The following is a 23,507-nucleotide window of genomic DNA, read 5'->3' on the forward strand; positions in this document are numbered from 1 at the left end:
AATACATTTTATTTACAGGAAATATACAGCATACACTATATAGCTATACACTGATAATATAAAGATGTCATCTGGATTCAGGGAATATCCGAGTCAACAAGAAAAAGGATTACAATATGCCAGTAAAATAGAAAGTATTACTTCCTTGTGAGACAGTTTGAGAATCAATGATGCAACGTTTCCTCTTGTAAAGTTTGAATAGCAGATAGACTTCAACCTATCCAGTACTTTTATTCCTTTTGTAGTGAAAACAAATCTAGAGCTAGTCTGACCATAAAGCTGAATAGACAAACAGCCAAGGGTACATAGGCTAAGAACTTCCAGTACTATTTAGATGCAATTTATACGCCACACTTCCTTATATGCAGCCATATGTAATCACAGCTAGTACTGTATAAATAGCTTTTATTCAGCACTCATATATAGCTGAACAATGTGATAGCTATAGTATAGCATGTGTCACTGTGAGTAAATGCATAGCATTATATGCATGGTTGCTTGAGGTCCCTCCCTAAATTTAGGCTGTGTAGGACCTCAAGGATACTAAGACCAGCCCTGAGTGTAGAGTATAACATTATGCATCATTGTTTTAAGAAATCTCAATATAGATATCAACATTGCAGTTGACTACATTTTATTTGTAATTGCAGGATCACATGCATATACAACAATGACATCAAATACACAATAATTGTAATGTCCACAGACTATTCTGTAGTGTTCATGAGTACAACTAATAAAATTAATACAGAGATATTCAGACTGCACTACTGATTCTTGTATTTCAGAATTTATGAATAAAGAATGAACATTTCTCAGTATGCTCTCATTGTACACATGCACTGATGCATGCATGCACTAATTATACACTGAAGTTTTATCGTTTTGCTGATATTTAAGACATTCTAGCCTTTAAAAACATACAGTTTTTACAACTTCACAAAGGACAAAAATAAGGAGTAAGGTAATGCTAAAAGGTGATTATTTGCTACTTTAAATACAAGAGAATCTGCTCTCCCCAACCACCTACACCTTAGCCTGTTTGTGTCTCTCCCCTTGCCAGCTCCTGGATCTGTCCCTGGTAAGCATAAATAATTCAAGTACATATTAATTCAAAACAGACGCACTTGTGCTTATAGCCTGCTTAGCATGCCCCACCAACAATCTGTTATGTACTTTTGAAAATCATGAGCATGTAAAAGTACATCTTGAAATAACAATGTGACTTGTCAGGATGGAAATTTTACTTGCTCGATCAGCAAATTGTACGTATTACACTGTACATAATAGCTAATAATAAAAAATTATCAGATATGGTGTAAGGCTTTTCTGACCTATTGTAAGTTTTATGCTTTATCTGAAGTTGTGAGAGACCATAATTCATATATTATAAGCATGCCCAATAGTCTCTAAAATTGGACATTTAAAGTAAGGTACAGGCATATGGGCTGGTGCTACTACTGTACTTAAAAAATTGATTGTCTTTGTATTGCACTGCTGCCCTCCAGCATTAATGGAGTAGATATGGAGTAATTGTACTGGTACAAACAAAGGTCTAGGCAACAACCAGAAAACATCTGCTTGCTGGATGCTATTTGAGAGCCAATAGTTGCACGAAAAGTGTAAACTACAGTATTGAGATATAGTGACTTTACTATGTATGCAGGTATACAGGACATATCCAGGAGTTTTACAAGGTATATAGTTTCCAGATATGGTAGTGAGGTATCAGTGCAGAGATCTTGGGATGTAGCTCCCAGCCAGACAGATTTGAAAATTGAGAAGCTTTGACATTTAACTAGATTCATGATTTCATGGATAGTATTAAATATTTTCAGTATAATGATAATAATATGCTAAATATTAAGTAATTACTCTTAAAATTAATGTCAACTGTTTTGATTTATGCTTATGGCTGGTCAGGCTGTTACAAACTCTGATCAAAACACATATTCAAATTCACCAAATGAAACTACTTTATATTTCAAGCCAGTCTTACATTTACTTATAGCTATATTATTCTTTAACAAGCATTTTTAATTGTATTCCGTATGCTTAATGTTCTATTAGAGTAGTTGTAACTGCTCTATTAGAATACATTTAACTGATCTATTGAGTATATATCGTGATCTTTATCAAGGAGTTTTCAACACATACCCTTGTCCCATAAACTAAGATAGTGGTGCTCCTGCTGCAGCCTGCAAGCATACAAGTTAATATTTCAGAGGGGAGTTTCTGGAATCCCAGGAAACCCCCTAAACACTCCCCTGGTATACATTTTGAGACCTCAGAATTGTATGTGCAGACTGTAGTAAGAGGTGTTCATCTGTGCTTTTGCAAAGAGTGCAACTCAAGAAAACATCCTTCATTAAAGGCACCAGTACATGAAAACCACATCTGCAGTTATGCATAAAACACTTTACTCCTAGATGGTGAGCACTTTATTTGGCAGAAAATCATTGTACAGTACATGCAGCAGCTGGAAAAATGCTTTCTAATGGAATGTATAAGCAGACAAAAATGGATGTACAAAAATTATAAATGTTGCAAGATAAGTTGCCGCAATTTTGTAAATGTGATATAAATCATTAGCATAAACTTGTCACAAAACTGTCAATAATACGTATTCTCACCCTAACTCAAAAAGGAAACAAAATTCTATGTCAGAAAATACACACAATAAATACAGTACATTTTCACATAACAGTGCAAATATCCTACTTCATTGTTAATCTACACGGTACTGAGAAACTTAATGCAGTACATTGTCTCTTATGTAAATAATTATATATCTTTAAGTAATTACTAGTAGAAATAAAATTACACTACACTGGCATCGCATCCAGCTCATCTGATAGACACTGATCATCCTTGCTACCTATAATGCATAATATTGCATAAAATGTACTATATAGTGTCACAAAGCAATATTCCATTATATATTCAGACAGGTCCAATATTTTCACTACAAACACAACTCTACATGAAAACCAAATTTCGCTGTGAAAATCAGCAGTGGTCTGCTAATGTTGAGGAGAGTCGTTCAAATGATCTAGGGTAATTTTGAGTTCTAGCTAATCTGAGGATAGTGGTTACTACTGCTCCAAATAACGACCTGTGTTGTTAACTTCCTTTTATTTTAAGCCCTGAATGGCCTGTCCCTCTTAACAGCCCTTTTTTCTCCCCATCCCTCATCTAATACAACATACACTCATACAAAAATAGCTAAAATGTGATGAACTTGCTGATGCTCCTGAAGGTAAGGAAAATGTATATAAAACAATTGAAGATATGGTAAACGTAGCATCGTAACATTTAACCAGTGGTGAGTCACAGCATACTTCTAACACTTGCAAATATATAGGAAACAAAAGACAGTCACAAGTATGTATGCAACGTAATAACATAAGTAGTAAGTCGATATCATAGTGCGCATAAGCTCATATAATCTGGTAGAGTAAACCATCAGATACCATAATTCTCACCTTCTGTGATACTGTGTGCCTTGCCATTTGTGTACAGCTGATTTCTAATGGCGAGTGAAAGACTTTTGTTATCAACACTTCCATAATCTTCCAAAATGTTGAGAAATTCATAAAATCCATCACTGCAATTCTTGAACCCTGCTTTCAGTGGATTGACCACCTTGCTCAGTATCAGAGTGTTACCCCTTATAGTAGATGTACTAGGTCTCAGAATTTCTTCCTCATCTTTTGGTGATATTATTTTGCGTGAGACAAAGTGATGAGTCAACTTCTTAGCAGACAAACTATCAACTAGTTTACTGTAGTAATCAATGAGTACTGTGTACTCCAATGATGGACATTCTGAAATGTGAGTTACAGATGTTATAGCAACATCGTACTGCTGCACTAAATCATACATGGCAGCAAAATCAGTTATCATGCTGTACACAGTTACAAGTACTGTACCCCATAGCAGGTAACATGTACACTCACACAGTTACATAATTATGTGAACAAACACTGTACCTCACCATTTTTAATACCAAGTTTATCATTTAGTTCAGTGAGGAATGCTGACTCCTGGTTAACTGAATGCTGTAACAATGAACCTGTGCCAAAAATACATGTGTATACATACAGTACAGTATTAAGACACTTTTTGCATAATACAATATGCTACCTTGTCGACTTCTCTCAGCAGCTTCAGTAAACATTCTTGTTCTCATTTCAAGTGATAAAGCCTTAGTAGCACTATTACCATGATGTTCCATAATGGCGAGCATCTTGTTAAGGGGCTCAATGTCATCCTCCTTTTGTAATGGAGATGACACTCTACTCAGCAATATTTCAACTGCTATGTACGATGCAGTAGTGGGTTTAGTGATCTCCTCATGATCAGCTAGTGAGATCGCTCTATGTGATACAAAGTAATGAGAGAGATCACTGGCAGGCAAGGTGTCCACTAGTTTACTGTAGTACTCAGTGAATAACTTGTACTCTCCTGTCTGGGGGCCTACATACACACAGAATTTAGATCTTAGCTCAGGACACCGATAAAATTAATAGGATGCATACCTTCATGCTTTTGCTTGGTCTCCTGTATTTCTATATCTTTTACTGCTTCACAATATTTGTGATTCTAATTTGAAAGAACAACCCATAATAAAAGGTAAACGATATATAATGTAGACTCACTTCTGTTAGCCACACTACATGAGTGCTGTTCAAATTCATCAGTTTTAAACTCCCATGACCACAACGAGCATAATCAAATGGAGGAATCATGGTGGTGAGTACTGCTATGTGCTCCTCATTGAATCCTTCACACTGACAATGAAAACCATATTGGAGTCTGCCTTGATTGTAACTCAACTGTTCACAAACACCTTGTAAAGCATCTGCAAGCACATCCTGTACTGCAAGGTGTATGGAAACGTGATGGTAGTATAATTCTCTTTCGTGTCTAATTTGAATTTCAAGGTAGAATAATTTGTCCAGCAGTGACAACAGATAACCATGTGGTAAACTGAATGATGTCAAGTTACTGTAAGTATGGTAAATATCCTGCTGAGCAAGTACATGATTCCAACCTTTAGGAAGATGCTGTAACAGTTGCACTACCAAACAACAGAAAAATCCTCTTGGTAGGAGGTTGGATACAAACTGAATCAAAAGTGGTTCACCTTGAAGGTAGCCATATTGGGATAGTATATCATCACCTTGAGACTGGCTAGTGTAAGTTGGTAGTACATAGGGAATGAAGTAGTCCTCTCCACTACCATCTTCTCTGTGTATTGGAGCTATTATTTTCATCTCAACAAGAAGAGATATGAAATACTCTTCTTTAAGTTCTTCCTCTATCCTGAGTTCTTGAAGAAGTTCTTTGGAAAAAATTCCAGAGTATTTCAACTTTTTAGTGGCAAGTAAATTGGAGGAACTGTCTCTAAAACTGACACAGACCAAGTTACTAAGCTTATCAAACAGCCACTGGTGATCAACAATCACATATTCGCATAAACCAGGAACATCTGGATAGTACAGCAAAACTCCCAACAAGTGATAATATGATAAAGCACTTTTTACCTGTTCTGACTGAAGCAAATTACTTTCCATGGCAATGGAATAGCATTCTTGAATTGAAATGTATGTCTTACCACTACTGGCACATACTTGACGTATTTCAAGTTCAAACAACATCCAGGTAATTGGCACATCGTATATATCTTTATCAAAAGCTAGTGTTTCTATCTTGTTACGAATTAAGTTTGCAACTGGGTCTTCTTTGCTGGTGTCTCCAGCAGTAGTATTATCTACTGGGAACAGAACACCGCCATTTTCATTTGACCATACTGCAGCTTTGCAGTCAATTTTTTCAACCATTGCAGTTAGTTTCTTATCAGTTTTGCAAATAATCTCTGAAGTAACGTTATCTGCATGAGTTCCCACACAACAAAGGTAGGAATTAGTATTCTTGCCAGGAATTGTGACCAGTTGTGGAACTTGACATGCTGGTCTTTCCAAAGAATCATTAATTGAGGACATTAGAAACTTGATTACATCAAAGTTGGAGTACCTCAAATGATAAGGTTCAAACACATGTTCACCATGTTCACTGTACTCCACCAACACTTGGTCTTCAAGGCTCTTAGATAAATCATGCACCACAAAAGTAACCACAGGATTGGCATTGATGGTTGGTAATAAGTGTATATACTCTGGTTGACCTCCTGTATCCAGCAAAGTAATGATGTTTAAAACTTTTCCAGGTTGATGGATTGCTTCACTATCTGCTTGGAAAGAAGAACTGGCTTGAAGGCTACTGTCTACCAAGCTTTCAAAACTTCCAAGCTTTTTACTCTTAATTTTAGGTGATCCTGATAGAACATCAGTGAATCGTCTGCCCAAGGACTGGGCTGCTGATATTGGAGGATTCCTTACCACAAAGTTTTCACTTCTTAATGTTGACCTGGAATTATTGTTCTGTTGAGCTATTCCACTTTTTTCTGTCTTCTGTTTGCCACTAGGCAGTTGTCTTTCTTGCTCAAAATTTGAATGCTTTGATGACAAAATCTGCCTCATGTAATTCATGTCACTGTGTTGGTCCATCTCCAGCCACAGCACACCTTGATTGGCAGTTGGTGTTGACTCAATCACAACAGCCTTCCTTACTGACACAGCCTGACTAACTTCAACCACATTTGTACTGTCATGCAATTTATTGATCTCCTTTTTTAACAAAAGATTCCTGAAGCTGGTTTTACCAGCTGCTCCAGAACCAGTAAACATAATCCTTACAAACCTCACTTGCACTTTTCCATGTTCTCTTTTAGCTTTATCAAGATATTTTCGTAGAGATGTCATAATTTTTTTCTATGTTGATAAATACATACATATAATTAGCTACAAACATAGAAATAAACATACTATGAGTGGTACTCCGGCCATTTAACAGCAAAATAACACCTTCTCACTTTACAACGTCAATTTAAGCAAATACTCAAATTAAACAACCAACTGACAGGACTATTAACTGCATTATTGCTACGTATACAGAATCGTTTATGTCTGCTTACTTTCTTTCGTTGCAAAATTCTTTCCATCCTACGTGGCATAAACAGGTGACCATTCTGAATTGCCAAATCAGTAGGAGTTTTTCCACACTGTATTACAAACAAGTACATAACACTGGTAAATGAATGGAGTACAGTAGGCCCTCAGTTATTCAACCCTCAATTTATCCTTAATTGGAAATTATTATTCTACTAGAGTATTATGAGTACAGGTGTATATTCTATTAAAGTATTTCAACATAGCCCTGTATATAAATTTATGGGACAGTTAACTCAACTTTAACCATTGCCTGAGATATTTGAGGTCAGATAATGGAGGATTCACTGTACAATGTTTCAATTTGCAAATAATTATTATGTACTCAATTTGACAATATACTGCTATGAAATATGTAGTTTATCTGTCACTAAAATGTGCATACTTTGTTATGAACTTAACACAAAAATTACACACGCACATTGTTCTTAATATCAGGGTCAGCTCCTTTCAACACTAATGATTCCATCACTAGAAAATGGCCTCTCTTCATTGTATGGTGTAAAGGTGTATTGCCATGCTACAAGGATAGAATATAGAAGCAGTTATCAAAGCAATCATCATGCGCTATGATACCACAAACATCATACTGGTTGATGTGTGTGTGTGTGTGTGTGTGTGTGTGTGTGTGTGTGTGTGTGTGTGTGTGTGTGTGTGTGTGTGTGTGTGTGTGTGTGTGTGTGTGTGTGTGTGTGTGTGTGTGTGTGTGTGTGTAGTATGTATTGTGTGCGGTGTGTGTGCACAGTGTGGTGTGTGTGCACAGTGTGGTGCTCGTGCATGTATGCATATAATTATTGTAGTGTGTGTGTATGTCCATCAGCTGAGTAGACTGGAGCAATTAAATGTGTGTAAAGTTTCTTGCTCAAGTAAGCAATAACAACACCAATTTGGTATAACTAGATGTAAGAGAATAACATACAGTAAAGAATTTGATTTGATAGCCATTTCAGTGAAAATAACAAAAGGTACAGACAGAAGTGATTGAGAACAGACATAACTTCAGTACAAAGGGCATGTCATGATCTATTTACTGTACATACAAAAATATTGATTAAGAGGTAGCACACAGTCATACATACATGTGTGTGTGTATCCTACGTATATAAAAATTTTAATAAGCTAGAGGCTCTCACGGCACTATTCTGTACACCTTAAGACTTCACTATACTGTTCTTATTGGAAAGTGTAGAGGCTCTCACAATACTATTCTGAAACCTCAGAATAGTATTGTGAGATCCTCTAGCTATATAATATAGCTAGAGGCTCTCACAATACTATTCTGAGACCCCACTGTACTGTTTGTATTGGAAAGTTGCCTGATCTCAGAGGTTTAATTGTATGTGTGTTTAATACAAATGGGACCTTAGACAAATAACGGTGTCCACATTTCAGAGTATATAGGGGGTACAAGAGGCAGCTGCTGTACTGCATGGATAACCACATATGATGCCCCAAATAAGGCATAACTAATTCCATTTATTTCTTGAAAGTAAGCTAAGTTAGCTAGATGATAGTGGAACAGGTGTGAAGAATCTAAATACCATGGCCAGGCAGTTAATAAGCATAGATGAAGAACACACATATGCTATTCACTGTATAGTGAGTGCTTTGTGACATACTCTGCAAGTTTATAACAAGTACTAGTTTTTGAGCTTATACATTTGATAATCTACATACACACACATTAACTTCTTTATGTATAAAACTCAAATTCTATCTATAGCACCAATGTTATGGTTAGATTTTGAACATTTTGTGATACTGCACCTGATAAATTGTTTGCACTTCATGGACTTTAGCTGAAGAAAGCAGGGGCGGATCCAGGGGGGGGGGGGGGCTTTGGGGGCTGAAGCCCCCCCTTCATATTTAGGCTTTACGTGATCAATATGCTGAGTATTATAATGAAATTTTGTCTTAGCATAATTATATGATCACTAATAATACAAATACTCATAAAACCACCTTATAAACATCTTTCCAAGGTATTATCAGTGGATTTATGCTAAAGTTTATGTAAAAAGGACCTGGATCAGCATTGGAGGTGTACAAGATCGAGATACTCTAATAGAGCAGTCAGCTAACTACTCTAATAGAACATTCACTGGAAACATGTAGTTGGTTCTGTTAAGGAATTTTTCCAAATCTGCCTGCACCTATACATATATGCAATGAAGTGCATTGGTTTGTTTAAAGGGCTTCATTCATCCTCTTGTGTAGTTAATATGTATGGCAATACTTAATTCAGGTACACAATTTTCATTGAAAATGCTCAGATTCAATCTTGTATTGTTCAAATTTCAAAATTTTCCACGTTCAACATTATATTATTCTAACATGCACCTATTCGGTGTTGTGCAATTGTGAGAGGGGTGCATCGTGTACTTGGTTGTCTGTACCTACCCAAACATTTTGATTAGCAAAATGCTTTAGAAAGCCATACCTATAATCTAAAGGCAGTATATGAAATATCTACAGGCAGAAAATATTATGAATTTTATGTGGAAATGTTTCCAAATTGCAGTATTTTAGCATCTATTTTTCAAAAATTTCCTGGGGGGCATACCCCCACACCCCCCTAGTTCCAGCATGCTTCGCATGCTGGGAAGTGTACTTTGCACACCTCTACCCAACAGATTAGTACCTTGAGTTAGCCCCCCCCTTTTATAAATCCTAGATCCGCCCCTGGAAAGGGTGTATTAACTGAGTTTTTCCACACCGGCAAAGCCAAAAAGAGACAAACCATCGTCACCGAGACAATTGATTCTATCATAATGATTTAGAAGTATTCAACAGGAAAAGTCCAGAATTAAATTTCCTACCAGAAAACTGTGTTTATTCTCTCAAGTCTAAAAGTAATGGTAACCATTATAGCATAGAAACAAACATTTTTTAAAATAAGCAAACTAAATAAAGGTAAGAGAGCAAATGTGACTGGGCCTGTGAATATAGGGCATGTGAGCATATAAAATTTGCCTACTTTTCAAAATTTAATCGCCAATAACTTTATGTACCAATGTGCTATAGCTTTGACAATTTAAGCAGGTATTAAGCAGTTGATTGGCTTTATAATACAAATAGCAGAATGTAAACATGTTACTCCAATACTGAGATAATTCCTGTTGTGTGACAGGGTGTAGTTTACGCCTGCAGGCCCTGTGATAGTTATTGAGAAATACGTAACTATGGTATGCATAAGGATGCCTTCAGGGATTTATGGGACTATTTAATTATTCAGTTTTTTTCTGACATTAATTGTAATACCTCAGATTTGTTAAATGGTCAAGTTATCAAACAATTTTGGGTAAAACTGAAACCCACAGAAGCTATTTTGTGAAATTTGTATGGTTGCTATGCAGCTAATTAAACTTTGGTTGCTATGGCAAAATGCCCAAGGCTGACATCTGTCCAGCAGGTGGAATATTGTTTTAGGTGTAAAGGACAATCCAAAAGTGCATTAAAATAAACTATAGACCATTTTGCAAACTTCACCCTGCTGTCTGCTGGACTATAATATCGGACGGGCTCCAAAATCAGAAGCAATTACTCAAGCTACAACAAGACTTTTTGAACAATTTATCTGTCTTTAGATAGTTCAAGGCTGTGGGATATTGGACACCGTGTATCAGCTTTCTCGGCTTCTTTGTCTGTTGGCAGCAGCCCTGCAAAGTTATTCCTGATTAATACGTATAATCAAAAAATCGATTCACGGACACCCACCATCTACAAATCACTTTCTAAATATCCCTACATACTTTATTTATTCACATCCTTTTAATCACAAATTACAAATCAAATTAAATGAGACGTCACTAGAGTAATATTCGCACCATGAATTTAAGTGTAAGGAAGTATACGATACACATTTCCTATAAACATACTACATATACTTAATCAAATTTCCATATACTTAAATTTATGGTGCGATTATTACTCCAGTGACGTCTCGTTTTATTGATTTGTAATTCATGATTAAAAGGATTTGATTAAATAAACTACAGATATTTAGAAAATAGATAAATTGTTCTATAACTTAAATATATAAAATTGTTCATTGAATGTAAGCGTGATTTGTAGATGGTGGGTGTCCGTGAATCAACTTTTCTCTGATTACATCAGATAATCTTTGGAAGGCTGCTGTGATGAGATGAGAAATCCGGGAAGGCTGATACTTAGTGTGAAAACTCGTACAACCTTGACCTAGGTAAGAATGTATAAAGTATTTGTGACCAGGCCTGCGAAAACAGGGCATGTGGGCACAAACTACACCGTGTCACTCTACAGGTTATATCTCAGTGCTGGAACAGAATATTTGTATTTTGTTACTTGCATCTTAAAGCCAATTAAATTCTTACTAGATGCTCAAAATTGCATTGCCATAACATAATGGTACAAAACATTATGAGTGATGAAAGTTTGAAAAAGTAGGCAAAAATCATGTGCCCACATGCCCTATTTTCGCAGGCCCAGTCACATTTACCTATTGTAATCCATCTCTGCATAATCGCGTGTCTGGGATGAACCCGTCCAATATTAGGTGAATTCCTCTATATATGTATGTACGTGTGTGTAGTGGTGAGTGTGTGTGTGACTGTGTGTGTGTGTGTTGGTGAGTGCGTGCGTGCGTGCGTGCGTGCGTGCGTGCGTGTGTGTGGTACATGTGTAGTGTGTGTGTATGCTACTTTTACCCTGCTATAATCAAGACACACGGTAGTGTGTCGTGCGGCCCAAGAAGCCGACGCGCCACACCGAGAGTATATTGACAGGAAAACGTCATTTTCACACCTTTGTATCTCGGTGATCCCTTATCCGATTGGAACCAAATTTGCTACAGAGTTGCCCGCCAGCCAGGGGAGTCCACATTCCAACTTTGAAGGAAATCGCTCCAGCCATTTCCGAGATACGAGCTGCCAAAGTGTCGATTTTTTTTCTTTGTTTTTTTCTACTTCTTCTTCGTCTTTTCGCACACTTGCTAAAATTGCTATAAAACGCAAACGGGTACTCCGATCGCCTTGCAATTTTGCACACAGAAAGGGAGTCCAAAGGCGAATCCTAGTATCAAATTTGGTGCAAATCCGATGGATGGTTCAGGAGTTATGACCGATTATTCGCGTAAAACAAGATCGATTTGTTGTCACGCCTACAGGGTAAACCGCTCCATTGAATGAGTTGAAAATTGCTATGTAGATGGAGTAACCATCGTAGGAGTGCCTTTTGGTGGTTTGAAAGGAATCGAGATAACGACCACGGAGATATAACACAAAACCCAACCTGTGTCATAATTACGCGATGAATTTTTATGAGTAAAAAAGTATTAATTTTTACGCCTACTAGGCAAACCGCTTAGAGCAATGAGCTGAAAATCGGTGTATAGCTGGAATAATCATCATATAAACTCCTTGCAATAGTATAGAAGAATTGCATTACAAACCAGTGAGTTATGATTCGAAAGCCAACTCCGTGTAGCAAATGCGAGATCGAGATACTCTAATAGAACAGTCACCCTAATAGAGCATTCAGCTAATTTATTTACTCTATTATAGAATTCTATTACATTGCAAGTTATTCTGTAGGGAGTTCAGCTGCAAACATTTAATCTTATAGACAGTTCAGCAAGAAGCAAGTCACCCTGTGGAGAGTTAAGCTACAAATATATCACTGTAGAGATTCAGAACATTACAAGTCACACTGAAGAGAGTTCAGTTATAAACAAGTCATGCACCCTGTAGAGAGTTCAGCTACAATAAAGTCACTCTCTAGAGAATTCAGCTACACACAAGTCACTGTGGAGAGAGTTCAGCTACAAACAAATTATCCTGTAGAGTGATCAGCTACAAACAAAACACTTTGCAGAGAGTTCAGCTACAAACAAATCAACCTTTAGAGCGATCAGCAACAAACAAATCAACTTGTAGAGAGATTAGCTAGAAACAAATCAACCTGCAGAGAGATCAGTTACAAACAAATCAGCTTGTAGAGAGATCAGTTACACACAAATCAACCTGTAGAGAGATAGCTAGAAACAAATCACCCTGTAGAGAGTTCAACTACAAAAAATCACCCTGTAGAGACATCAGCTAGAAACTAGACACAATGTAAGGAGTTCAGCTACAAGTAAATCACCCTGTAGAGAGTTCAGCTAAAACAAATCAACCTGCAGAGAGATCAGCTACAAACAAATCACTTTGTAGAGAGATCAGCTACAAACAAATCACCCTGTAGAGAGATCAGCTAGAAACTAGACACAATGTAAGGAGTTCAGCTGCAAGCAAATCACCCTGTAGAGAGTTCAGCTAAAACAAATCAACCTGCAGAGAGATCAGCTACAAACAAATCACCTTATAGAGAGTTCAGCTACAAACAAATTACCCTGTAGAGAGATCGGCGACAAACAAATCACCCTGTAGAGAGTTCAGCTACAAACAAATCAACCTGCAGAGAGGTCAGCTACAAACAAATCACCTTATAGAGAGTTCAGCTACAACTAAATTACCCTGTAGAGAGATCGGCTACAAACAAATCAACCTGCAGAGAGATCAGCTACACACAAATCAACTTGTAGAGAGATCAGCTACAAACAAATCACCCTGTAGAGAGATCAGATAGAAACTAGACACAATGTAAGGAGTTCAACTACAAGCAAATCACTCTGTAGAATGATCAGCTAGAAACAAATCACCCTAAAGAGAGATCAGCTACAAAAAAATCACCCTGTACAGAGATCAGCTGCAAACAAATCACCCTGAAGAGAGGTCAGCTACAAACAAATCAACCTGTAGAGAGATAAGCTAGAAACAAATCAATCTGTAGAGAGTTCAGCTACAAAAAAAACATCACCCTGTAGAGACATCAGCTAGAAACTAGACACAATGTAAGGAGTTCAGCTACAAGCAAATCACCCTGTAGAAGAGAGTTCAGCTAAAACAAATCAACCTGCAGAGAGATCAGCTACAAACAAATTACCCTGTAGAGAGATCGGCTACAAACAAATCACCCTGTAGAGAGTTCAGCTAGAAACAAATCACCCTGTAAGAGTTAAGCTACAAACAAATAACCCTGTAGAAAGATCAGCTAGAATAATTCACCTTGTAGAGATTTCAGCTACAAAGAAACCACCATGTAGAGAGTTCAGCTGCAAACAAGTCGCCCTGTAGAAAATTCAGCTACAAGCAAATCACCCAGTAAAAAGATCAGCTAGAAGAAGTTACCTTGTAGAGAGTTCAGCTACAAAGAAACCATTCTGTAAAGAGATCAGCTGCAAACAAATCACCTGTACAGAATTCATCTACACACAAATCACCCTGTAGAGATATCAGCTAGAAGAAGTTACCTTGTAGACAGTTCAGCTACAAACAATTCACCCTGTGCAGAGATCAGTTAGAAGAAGTTTCCTTGTAGAAAGTTCAGCTACAAACAAATCACCCTGTAGAAAGATCAGCTAGAAGAATTCACATTGTAGAGATTTCAGCTACAAAGAAACCACCATTTAGAGAGTTCAGCTGCAAACAAGTTATCCTGTAGAAAATTCAGCTACAAACAAATCGCCCTGTAGAAAGTTCAGCTAGAAGAAGTTACCTTGTAGAGAGTTCAACTACAAAGAAATCATTCTGTAAAGAGCTCAGCTGCAAACAAATCACCTGTAGAGAGTTCAGCTAGATGAAGTTACCTCGTAGATAGTTCAGCTACAACAAATCACCCTGTAGAGAGATCAGCTAGAAGAAGAGTTACCTTGTAGATAGTTCTGCTGCAAACAATCACCCTGTAGTAAGATCAGCTAGAAGAAGTTACCTTGTAGAGAGTTCAGCCACAAAGAAATCATCATGTAATGAGTTCAGCTACAAACAAATCTCCCTGTAGAGATCAGCTAGAAGAAATCACCTTGTAGAGAGTTCAGCTACAAAGAAACCACCATGTAGAGAGTTCAGCTACAAAGAAATCACTCTGTAGAAAATTCAGCCACAAATAAATTGCCCTGTAGAAAGATCAGTTAGAATAAGTTACCTTGCAGAGAGTTCAGCTACAAAGAAACCATTCTGTAAAGAGCTCAGCTGCAAACAAATCACCTATACAGAATTCAGCTACAAACAAATCACCCTGTAGAGAGATCAGCTAGAAGAGGTCACCTTGTAGAGAGTTCAGCTACAAAGAAACCATCATGTAAAGAGTTCAGCTGCAAACAAATCACTCTGTAGAGAGTTAAGCTAGAAAAAGTCACCTTGTAGAGAGTTCAGCTACAAAGAAACCGCCATGTAGAGAGTTCAGCCTCAAACAAATCACCGTGTAGAGAATTCAACTACAAACAAATCGCCCTGTAGAGGGATCAGCTAGAAGAAGTTACCTTGTAGAGAGTTCAGTTACAAAGAAACCATCATGTAGAGAGTTCAGCTACAAAGAAACATCATGTAGAGAGTTTAGCTGCAAACAAATCACCTGTAGAGAGTTCAGCTAGAAAGTAGAAACAAATCACCCTGTAGAGAGATCAGCTAGAAGAGGTCACCTTGTAGAGAGTTCAGCTACAAAGAAACCACCACATAAAGAGTTCAGCTGCAAACAGATCACCCCGTAGAGGGATCAGCTAGAAGAAGTCACCTTGTAGAGAGTTCAGGTACAAAGAAACCATCATGTAGACTCTGAGAGTTCAGCTGCAAAAAAAATAACTCTGTAGAGAGTTCAGCTAGAAGAAGTCACCTTGTAGAGAGTTCAGCTACAAAGAATCCATCATGTACAGAGTTCAGCTACAAAGAAACCACCATGTAGAGAGTTTAGCTGCAAACAAATTACCTGTAGAGAGTTCAGCTACGTAGAAACAAATCACCCTGTAGAGAGATCAGCTAGAAGAGGTCACCTTGTAGAGAGTTCAGCTACAAAGAAACCATCCTGTAGATAGTTCAGCTACATTTCAAGTCACCCAGTAGAGAGATCAGCCGTAAAAAATATCCTGTGGGAAATAATTGGCATGTAATAAATAATTTTATATGTATATAATTTGTATAATTACTAATAAAATCAAAAATAATTGAAGTATTAAAAATAATCTTTTCTTCTTGCTGTGGTAAAGAAAAAAACACATGGGTTAAAAAAGCCCCAAAGCCAGCCATAGGCCGGCTTTGCAGTATGCAAATACAAAAAGAAGTGATATCTAATCAAAAACAGCCAAGCTGTAAAAAAAGGTGCGGCCCCCAAAAAGGCCATGGTGAAAAAAGATGTGAAATCCAAGGTGGCGGCCAAGAAATGGCTGTGATGGTAGGTTAATGGTAAAAATTTTAATAACGACAATTCAGGTGAATTTTGTGCCAAGACCAAGCGGCATCAAATTCACCTGAATTGTCGTTATTAAAATTTTTACCATTGACCTACCATCACAGCCATTTCTTGACCGCCACCTTGGATTTCACATCTTTTTTCACCATGGCCTTTTTGGGGGCGGCACCTTTTTTTACAGCTTGGCTGTTTTTGATTAGATTATATTATACAAGTACGTAAGTGCCATACAACATTATTCAGCAGTGGAATATTATCAAAAGTTACAGGATGATATAGTTACAGGGTAATGTGCATATTAGTTTCTTGATACAATGAACTATACAAAAAGCATGAATTCTCACAATTTGATTGAAATTTGGCACTTAGGTTACAAACACATACGTAGCTAATTATTTAGCCAATGCCAAACATCGTGTTGTGATTCTGAAAAAAACTGCATAAACAAGAAGTAATAGTGATGGTGATTCACAATACTGCTTAACACATCAACACAAGCCAAACAGCTTGATTTGTGTACATTGAATTTGAGATTCCTATTTTGACTGTTCAAATAAAAAGCCGAAATAGGGATCTTAAATTCACTGTACACAAATCAAGCTGCTTGGCTTGTATTGATGTATTAAGCATATTGTGAATCACCATCCCTATTACTTCTTGTTTATGCAGTTTTTTTCAGAATCACAACTTTGATCCCTATTCTACTTGTTTAAATTTACAATTTTTTGCCCCCCTAGTTTCTGAAATTCTTTCATGTCCATGCACATGGACAACACAATTTTATGGCTAGCATGCACTGCATGTAGTAATATAGTACTGAAGTACGTAATATGTGACCGGGCTTGTGATAATAGGGCATGTGGGCACATGATTTTTGCCTAATTTTTCACACGTTTGTCACTCATAACTTTTTGTACCATTATGCTATGGTATTGCAATTATCAGCTCTTAGTCAGCATTTAATTGGCATCATGATGCAAGTTATAGAATGCAATACTACTATTCCAGTACTGAGATATGACCTGAAGAGTGATGGGGTGTAGTTTGTGCCCACATGCCCTGTTTTCGCAGGCCCGGTCACTTATATAGCAGTGGCAGATACAGGGGGATTGCAATGGTTTCAGCTGAAACCCCCTCTGAAAATAGCGTGCGCCCCAAATTTATTGACGAGTCGTCATGTGGGTGATAAACTCACCATGAGTTATACATAGAAGGACTCTCTACTGGCAAAAAAACTTCATACTTTAGCCTTTGAAATCACAATTACGGCATTCTACAGCAGGTTGTGACTTTTTTTTGTTTTGTTTTTTTTTGGTCTTCGACTTACAGTTAGGCTGAAGTTGAGTGGAATCTGAAACCCCCTCTGAAAATTTCTAGATCTGCCACTGTATGGTACTGCAATAATATAGTATATGAAGACTTGTGCTCAAGCATCTGTCTACTAGCCACAGGGAGAGTGTGTACTCATGATCAGTCTTATGGAATAGCTATAGGCATGATCATGCACAGGCTGTGCTTTAATCCACAACAATAAAGGCATGAAATTACTGTATATAGCTGGAAATCCCTACCAATCTGTAAAAAGTAATTATCTGTAGCTATTATTTTAGTCTTCTCTCGTGCAGATCCTTAAGGCAACTGCTCTCAATCTTTTGATCATGTACGAAGGGGACACGCCCTCTTTTTAATTCTGTTTTTATGATAGAAGTTTTTTTTGTTTAATATAAAAGATGATAATAATAAAAGAAAAGGTCTTCATGCTCAAACAGTGGGTAGAGAGGCAAACTCCGCCCAATCCTGAGATTATGGAATTGTTATTTTATTTGTTTTTATTCGTTTAACCATAAGGGTAAGGTAATTACAAAAGGCAAATGCCTAACACCTACAAAAACACAAGATACAAAAACAGAGAATAACAAACATTACAAGGACATTAGTACAATACAGAACAAATAACTAAATACTGTAGCAAGAGAAAAAAAACTAAGTGTTGCCATTACAGAAGCAGCATTGCCACGTTGTACATCAATAGCACCCTTCTGAATTAAATTTCTGGTAGCTTATAAGGCCTGATACATATACTGCGGGCTGTAGATGCACGAAATAAGAAGAAGAAGTTGGAGATTTGGGGTAATTTTGGTAATTTTTAAAAACTCCCAAAATCACTTCTCTTGTGTTTTATACTTCCAGATCAGTCTTTACAACACCAGAGGAAGGTCTGGAAGGTTTTTGAAACACATCCAAAGCCCGGAAGGCTGATTTTTGCCCGATCCCTATTATGAACCACGATAGTGGTTCATGATAAATCATACAATTTTAGGAATCATAATAAAACACACATAGAATGCTTTAAAGCTATCTAGAATTTCCTTTGTTAGATCTATGAAATTATAAATATTTACTGTCAAGTTTAGACTAAAAATTGGTAAGGTGGAATTTAACCCTTTTACCGCTTCAACCGGATTTATCTGGCACGATGTCATAAGTGACGCACTGCTGCATAGAATTACATGCCCTCAGGACCTAGGTTGCTTGGATAAAAGGACCTTCGCACAATCCAACCATCGATTGCGCGTAAATGACATAATGGCTGGAAGAAACTTATTCGCGAAAATGTCGTAGAAGCACTCTTTGAGAGGAGATTTGGCCTCCGAGACAGCAATAGCAGGACAAAGATGACAATACAACACACGGCTACCTTGGAAGCACTTTCATCCCACCTTGACCTGCAGAAGCCGAAGTGATGAAGACAATTCTACCAACAGTGAAGAGGAATCTGAAGATAGAGAATCAAGCGAATCATCTAGTAATGAGCGAATGTCAGTAGGTAGCGGGGATGAAGCTGAGAAGTCTCCAGAAGAAAGTAGAGTATATACAAGACCAGGATGAAGTTAATTGAGAGGTCTTCAGAACAAGGTATTTCTTCCCCCATTCATGAAGAACCCAGCCACAGCGATGAACCTGTTACCGCCATGGACATTACAGTAAGTATAGTTGCAGTTGAGCATACACAACTGATAATTACTTATTACAGTACATGCAACACAAACAGGTAAGTACTACAGTATTGTGCATATTGTACAAACACAGACATTTATTTATAAACAATTATTCACAAATACATTCATTTCTATACTTTTGTATTTAGGATAGTAGCATTCCAACTGTCACACTGGCACCAACATTTATTTTGATCTACCATCTGCATCTTCTCACAGAGGTCATTATTCATGAGGAAGAAGAGGAGGACGCCCTTCAAGAGGTAGCAGGAGACGACCTTCAAGAGGTAGCAGGGAATGACCTTCAAGAGGCAGCAGGGGACGATCATTACGATGTAGCAGAGAATGCCCTTCACTAGACCGTGGAGGTAGAGGACATTCTTCAGCCAGCAGTAGATGGGGTCAAACAGATGGCCAGCCTGATGGATAGAAAAATTAATGGTCTTCCACCAGTGGGAGGCACCTGGGAAGATGAAGAACCAACCATTTGGCAGTTTACATATACTTCAAATGTTGGTTCTAACATACCATTAGATGATAGCACCACTGCTCTAGGTCTGTTTGGTAGTTTCTTCACTCAACCAGTTGGGAACTGCTTGTCAAAGAGACCAATCGATATGCAGAACAGAATCCAAGTTCCAAGAAACATTCTCGACCCTGGTATGATATCACAGTTCGTGAAATGCATGAATTTGTTGGGATCCTCATCCTAATGGGAATTCTCTGACTGCCACGACTGGAAATGTATTGGCAAAAGAGTATACCTCAAATAATGACCAATGGGTTGTCAAAGATTATGAGCAGGGTATGGTTTGAAAGATATTCCATTTCTTCCATCTGGCAAACAACGATGGATAACATTTTCGATGAACAAATTGATTATGTTGCTGTGAAGGAAGAAACTGGGATTTCCCAGCGTAATCTTTATTTGATGTATGAGGCAGGAGCTCTGGTTAGTGCATCTAGGTGTCACGGTGTGACCGCCATTGTTAGCAGCACTTTTTACCTTCTTTAGTCAGCAAGGAGAGGGTTTTGGAGGCTCCTGAAGCCTGCCCTGCAAAGCCTTGTAATTCTTTGATTGTATCAAGACAATATGTGACTGGGCCTGCGAAAATAGGGCATGTGGGCACATGGTTTTTGCCTACCTTTTCAAACTTCTATCGCTCACAACTTTTAATAACATTATGCTATGACAATGTAATTTTTAGCTCTTAGTGAGCATTCAATTGGCTTTATAATACAAGTTACAGAATGCAAATATTCTGTTCCAATACTGAGATATGACCTGTAGTGTTACGGGGTGTAGTTTGTGCCCACATGCCCTGTTTTCGCAGGCCTGGTCACATATATTGTTTTGTTCCACTATAAGCTAGTAATCAACGACTGTGCCAAGCTTCATAATGTAGGTGAGGAAATGTGTAACCAAACATCAGTCACTGTATGTACAACACACAAAAATAAATGTAATAATATTATCTGTTATTGTGGTATTGCTTGAAATGGAAGGTATGCATGGCAATGTGTAGGAACAATAGTTACAGCATAGGATACAAAACCAAGTACAATACATTATAAGTTATTCCTACTTCCAATATACTCTTTCTGTGTGATATTATAGTGTAACACTGTCTCTGTTCATCTATACACAGGTGTGCATCACAGCTGGAACAAACAAAACTAGTTTCATGTCTCAGTTAATTTTGAGCAAGATGATAATGATGTTATTTGGAGGTACAAACTACATACTCGGCAGAGTTTTTTTGATTGGCAAGTGACCAAGATCTTTTTTCAGCCATTGTAGGTCAGAGTATTCACTACTTCAAGGACGACCACAGGGGCGGATCTGGGGGGGGGGGAGAGAGCTTTGGGGGATGAAGCCCCCCCCCCCCCTTCATATTAGGCTTTACCTGATCAATATGCTGAGAATTATAATGAAATTTTGTCTTAGCATAATTATATGATCACTAATAATACAGATACTCATAAAACCACCTTATAAACATCTTTCCAAGGTATTATCAGTGGATTTATGTTAAAGTTTATGCAACAAGGACCAGGATCAGCATTGGAGGTGTACAAGATCGAGATACTCTAATAGAGCAGTCAGCTAACTATTCTAATAGAACATTCACTGGAAACATGTAGTTGGTTCTGTTATGAAATTTTTCCAAATCTGCCTGCACCTATACATACAATGAAGTGCATTGGTCTGTTTAGAGGGCTTCATTCATCCACTTGTGTAGTTAATATGTATGGCAATACTTAATTCAGGTACACAATTTCCATTGAAAATGCTCTCAGATTCAATCTTGTATTGTTCAAATTTCAAAATTTTCAACATTATTATTCTAACATGCACCTATTTAGTCTTGTGCAATTGTGAGAGGGTGCATCATGTATTTGGTTGTCTGTACCTACCCAAACTTTTCCATTAGCAAAATGCTTCAGAAAGCCATACCTATAATCTAAAGGCAGTATATATAATCTACAGGCAGAAAATATTATGAATTTTATGTGGGAATGTCTCCAAATTGCAGTATTTTAGCATCTATTTTTCAAAATTTCCTGGGAGCATGCCCCCAGACCCCCCTAGTTCCAGCATACTTTCTCTACCCAAGAGATTAGTACCTTGAGTTAGCCCCCCCCCCTTATAAATCCTAGATCCGCCCCTGGACCAGCTATTTTATTACTGGAGCTAAAAGATGAGAGCAATTCAGTAGCCACCACACACTGAAAAGCAAGGAAGTGCACCCTCCTGTGTCCCTTTGCAGAGTGAAGATGAGGAAAAGCCTGACCATGGAGGACATAAGTATTGAGTAGTGTACACTCAATGAGGTGAGCAAAAAATCTCTTCCACCACTTCACTGACGTTCTCCCTATGTTGTAGTAGCCAATTAGCTGATTGCCTCTGTCCACTCCCCTCATGTACTGTTGGTAATCTGGGAGAAGACGAGGGCATTCCACATCAAGTTGATCAGGATTCTTTCTCTTGATGGTGATTGGTTCATCACACTCTGCCCTGTGCATTGTACTGAGAAAGTATACACTATGTCTGTCAAACCAGGCAACCACAATAAGTTGACCATTAGACCGGTACTCCATATATCCCCTACTAACCTTTGTTATTATTTTGTCCTCTGGAAACTCCTTATGACCCTTCCTGACAGTTCCACAGCAGTTGTATCCTTTGTTGTATATTGCCATCTAGAGTCGAGGGCTGGTATAGTAGTTGTCAGTAAACAATTTGAATCCTGGTCGTAATCCTGACATTAGTTCAAGACAAACTCTAGAACAAAGACCAATGTTAAGAGTAGTGGAGTTCAGTTGTTTGCCAGTGTACACCTGAATTCTGTATACATAGTCATCGGTGGCATCACTGAGTGTGAATACCTTGATCCCCCACTTGGTAGGTTTGTCTTTCATGTATTGCTTGAATCCTAACCTACATTTGTAAGGAATCAGGCTTCATCAATGGTGGCATACTCGTTTGGCGTATAGTTATTGTAGAATTGATCAGTGCATAAGTTCATAAAGCCTCTAATTTTGTATAACTTGTCATGTCCTTCTACTCCTGGAGGAATCTGGTGAAGGAAGGTCCAAACACTGAGCAACTGTTTCATTAGTTTTATTTTTGTGACCTTTATACCCCACAGCAATTGACACAGTTCTATCAGAATAAAATTTAATAGTGTAGATATCTTGACTCTAATTTTACACTTGTTTTTATATATATATAACTCTGTAGATGCTACTCCTCTGTTTTTCAAACCATCAAAAGGAACTGCTGTGAAAGTTAGCCCATGCACACACCAATGTTGAGCTACATATTTCCATACACTGTTTACTGTGGCAAAAGTTCTATTAATTTTACTTTTTTGCAAATAAACAGTAAATATTATTTTATGAGGTTCATAGCAAACTTAGTGTTTTTACATTCTTTACCTGCAACACATTTCTGCAAATGAGTTACGCATTGCACTTTTGCAAAGTGTACAAGAAGAAAAAGGTTTGCCCATAGACTGCTGTATTGCAAAATATTAATGGTGCGCTTTAGACTGCAGCTTAAGCTATATGTATGCATGAAAATTGTGTTTCATTTCTTCCTGTCAATATGTGAATGATGGAGCATGCTAGTTTCTTTTGCTGCATGACACACTAGTATGTATGTGTCTTGGTA

At 37.6% G+C, this 23,507-nt stretch overlaps 1 protein-coding gene across 2 annotated transcripts in view; it reads right to left on the bottom strand.

Annotated features, from left to right (window-relative positions):
- Positions 1-2,617: 2,617 nt before the first annotated feature.
- The window catches only part of LOC136257878 (uncharacterized), a 53,385-nt gene continuing 32,495 nt past the window's right edge, over positions 2,618-23,507 (bottom strand). The window contains exons 9-16 of one of the 2 annotated variants that reach the window (XM_066051196.1): positions 7,495-7,593; positions 7,040-7,126; positions 4,662-6,836; positions 4,542-4,605; positions 4,147-4,479; positions 4,010-4,075; positions 3,486-3,827; positions 2,618-2,878 (exon numbers count right to left, since the gene is read on the bottom strand). In XM_066051196.1, coding sequence (XP_065907268.1) covers positions 2,826-2,878; positions 3,486-3,827; positions 4,010-4,075; positions 4,147-4,479; positions 4,542-4,605; positions 4,662-6,836; positions 7,040-7,126; positions 7,495-7,593 — 3,219 coding nt within the window. In that variant the 3' untranslated portion in view covers positions 2,618-2,825. Of the gene's footprint in view, positions 2,879-3,485; positions 3,828-3,997; positions 4,076-4,146; positions 4,480-4,541; positions 4,606-4,661; positions 6,837-7,039; positions 7,127-7,494; positions 7,594-23,507 lie in introns of both variants that reach the window. The other variant, XM_066051195.1, reaches the window with a different exon arrangement.

This window comes from Dysidea avara, chromosome 6 (assembly GCF_963678975.1).
Source record: "Dysidea avara chromosome 6, odDysAvar1.4, whole genome shotgun sequence".
Lineage (NCBI taxonomy): Eukaryota > Metazoa > Porifera > Demospongiae > Dictyoceratida > Dysideidae > Dysidea > Dysidea avara.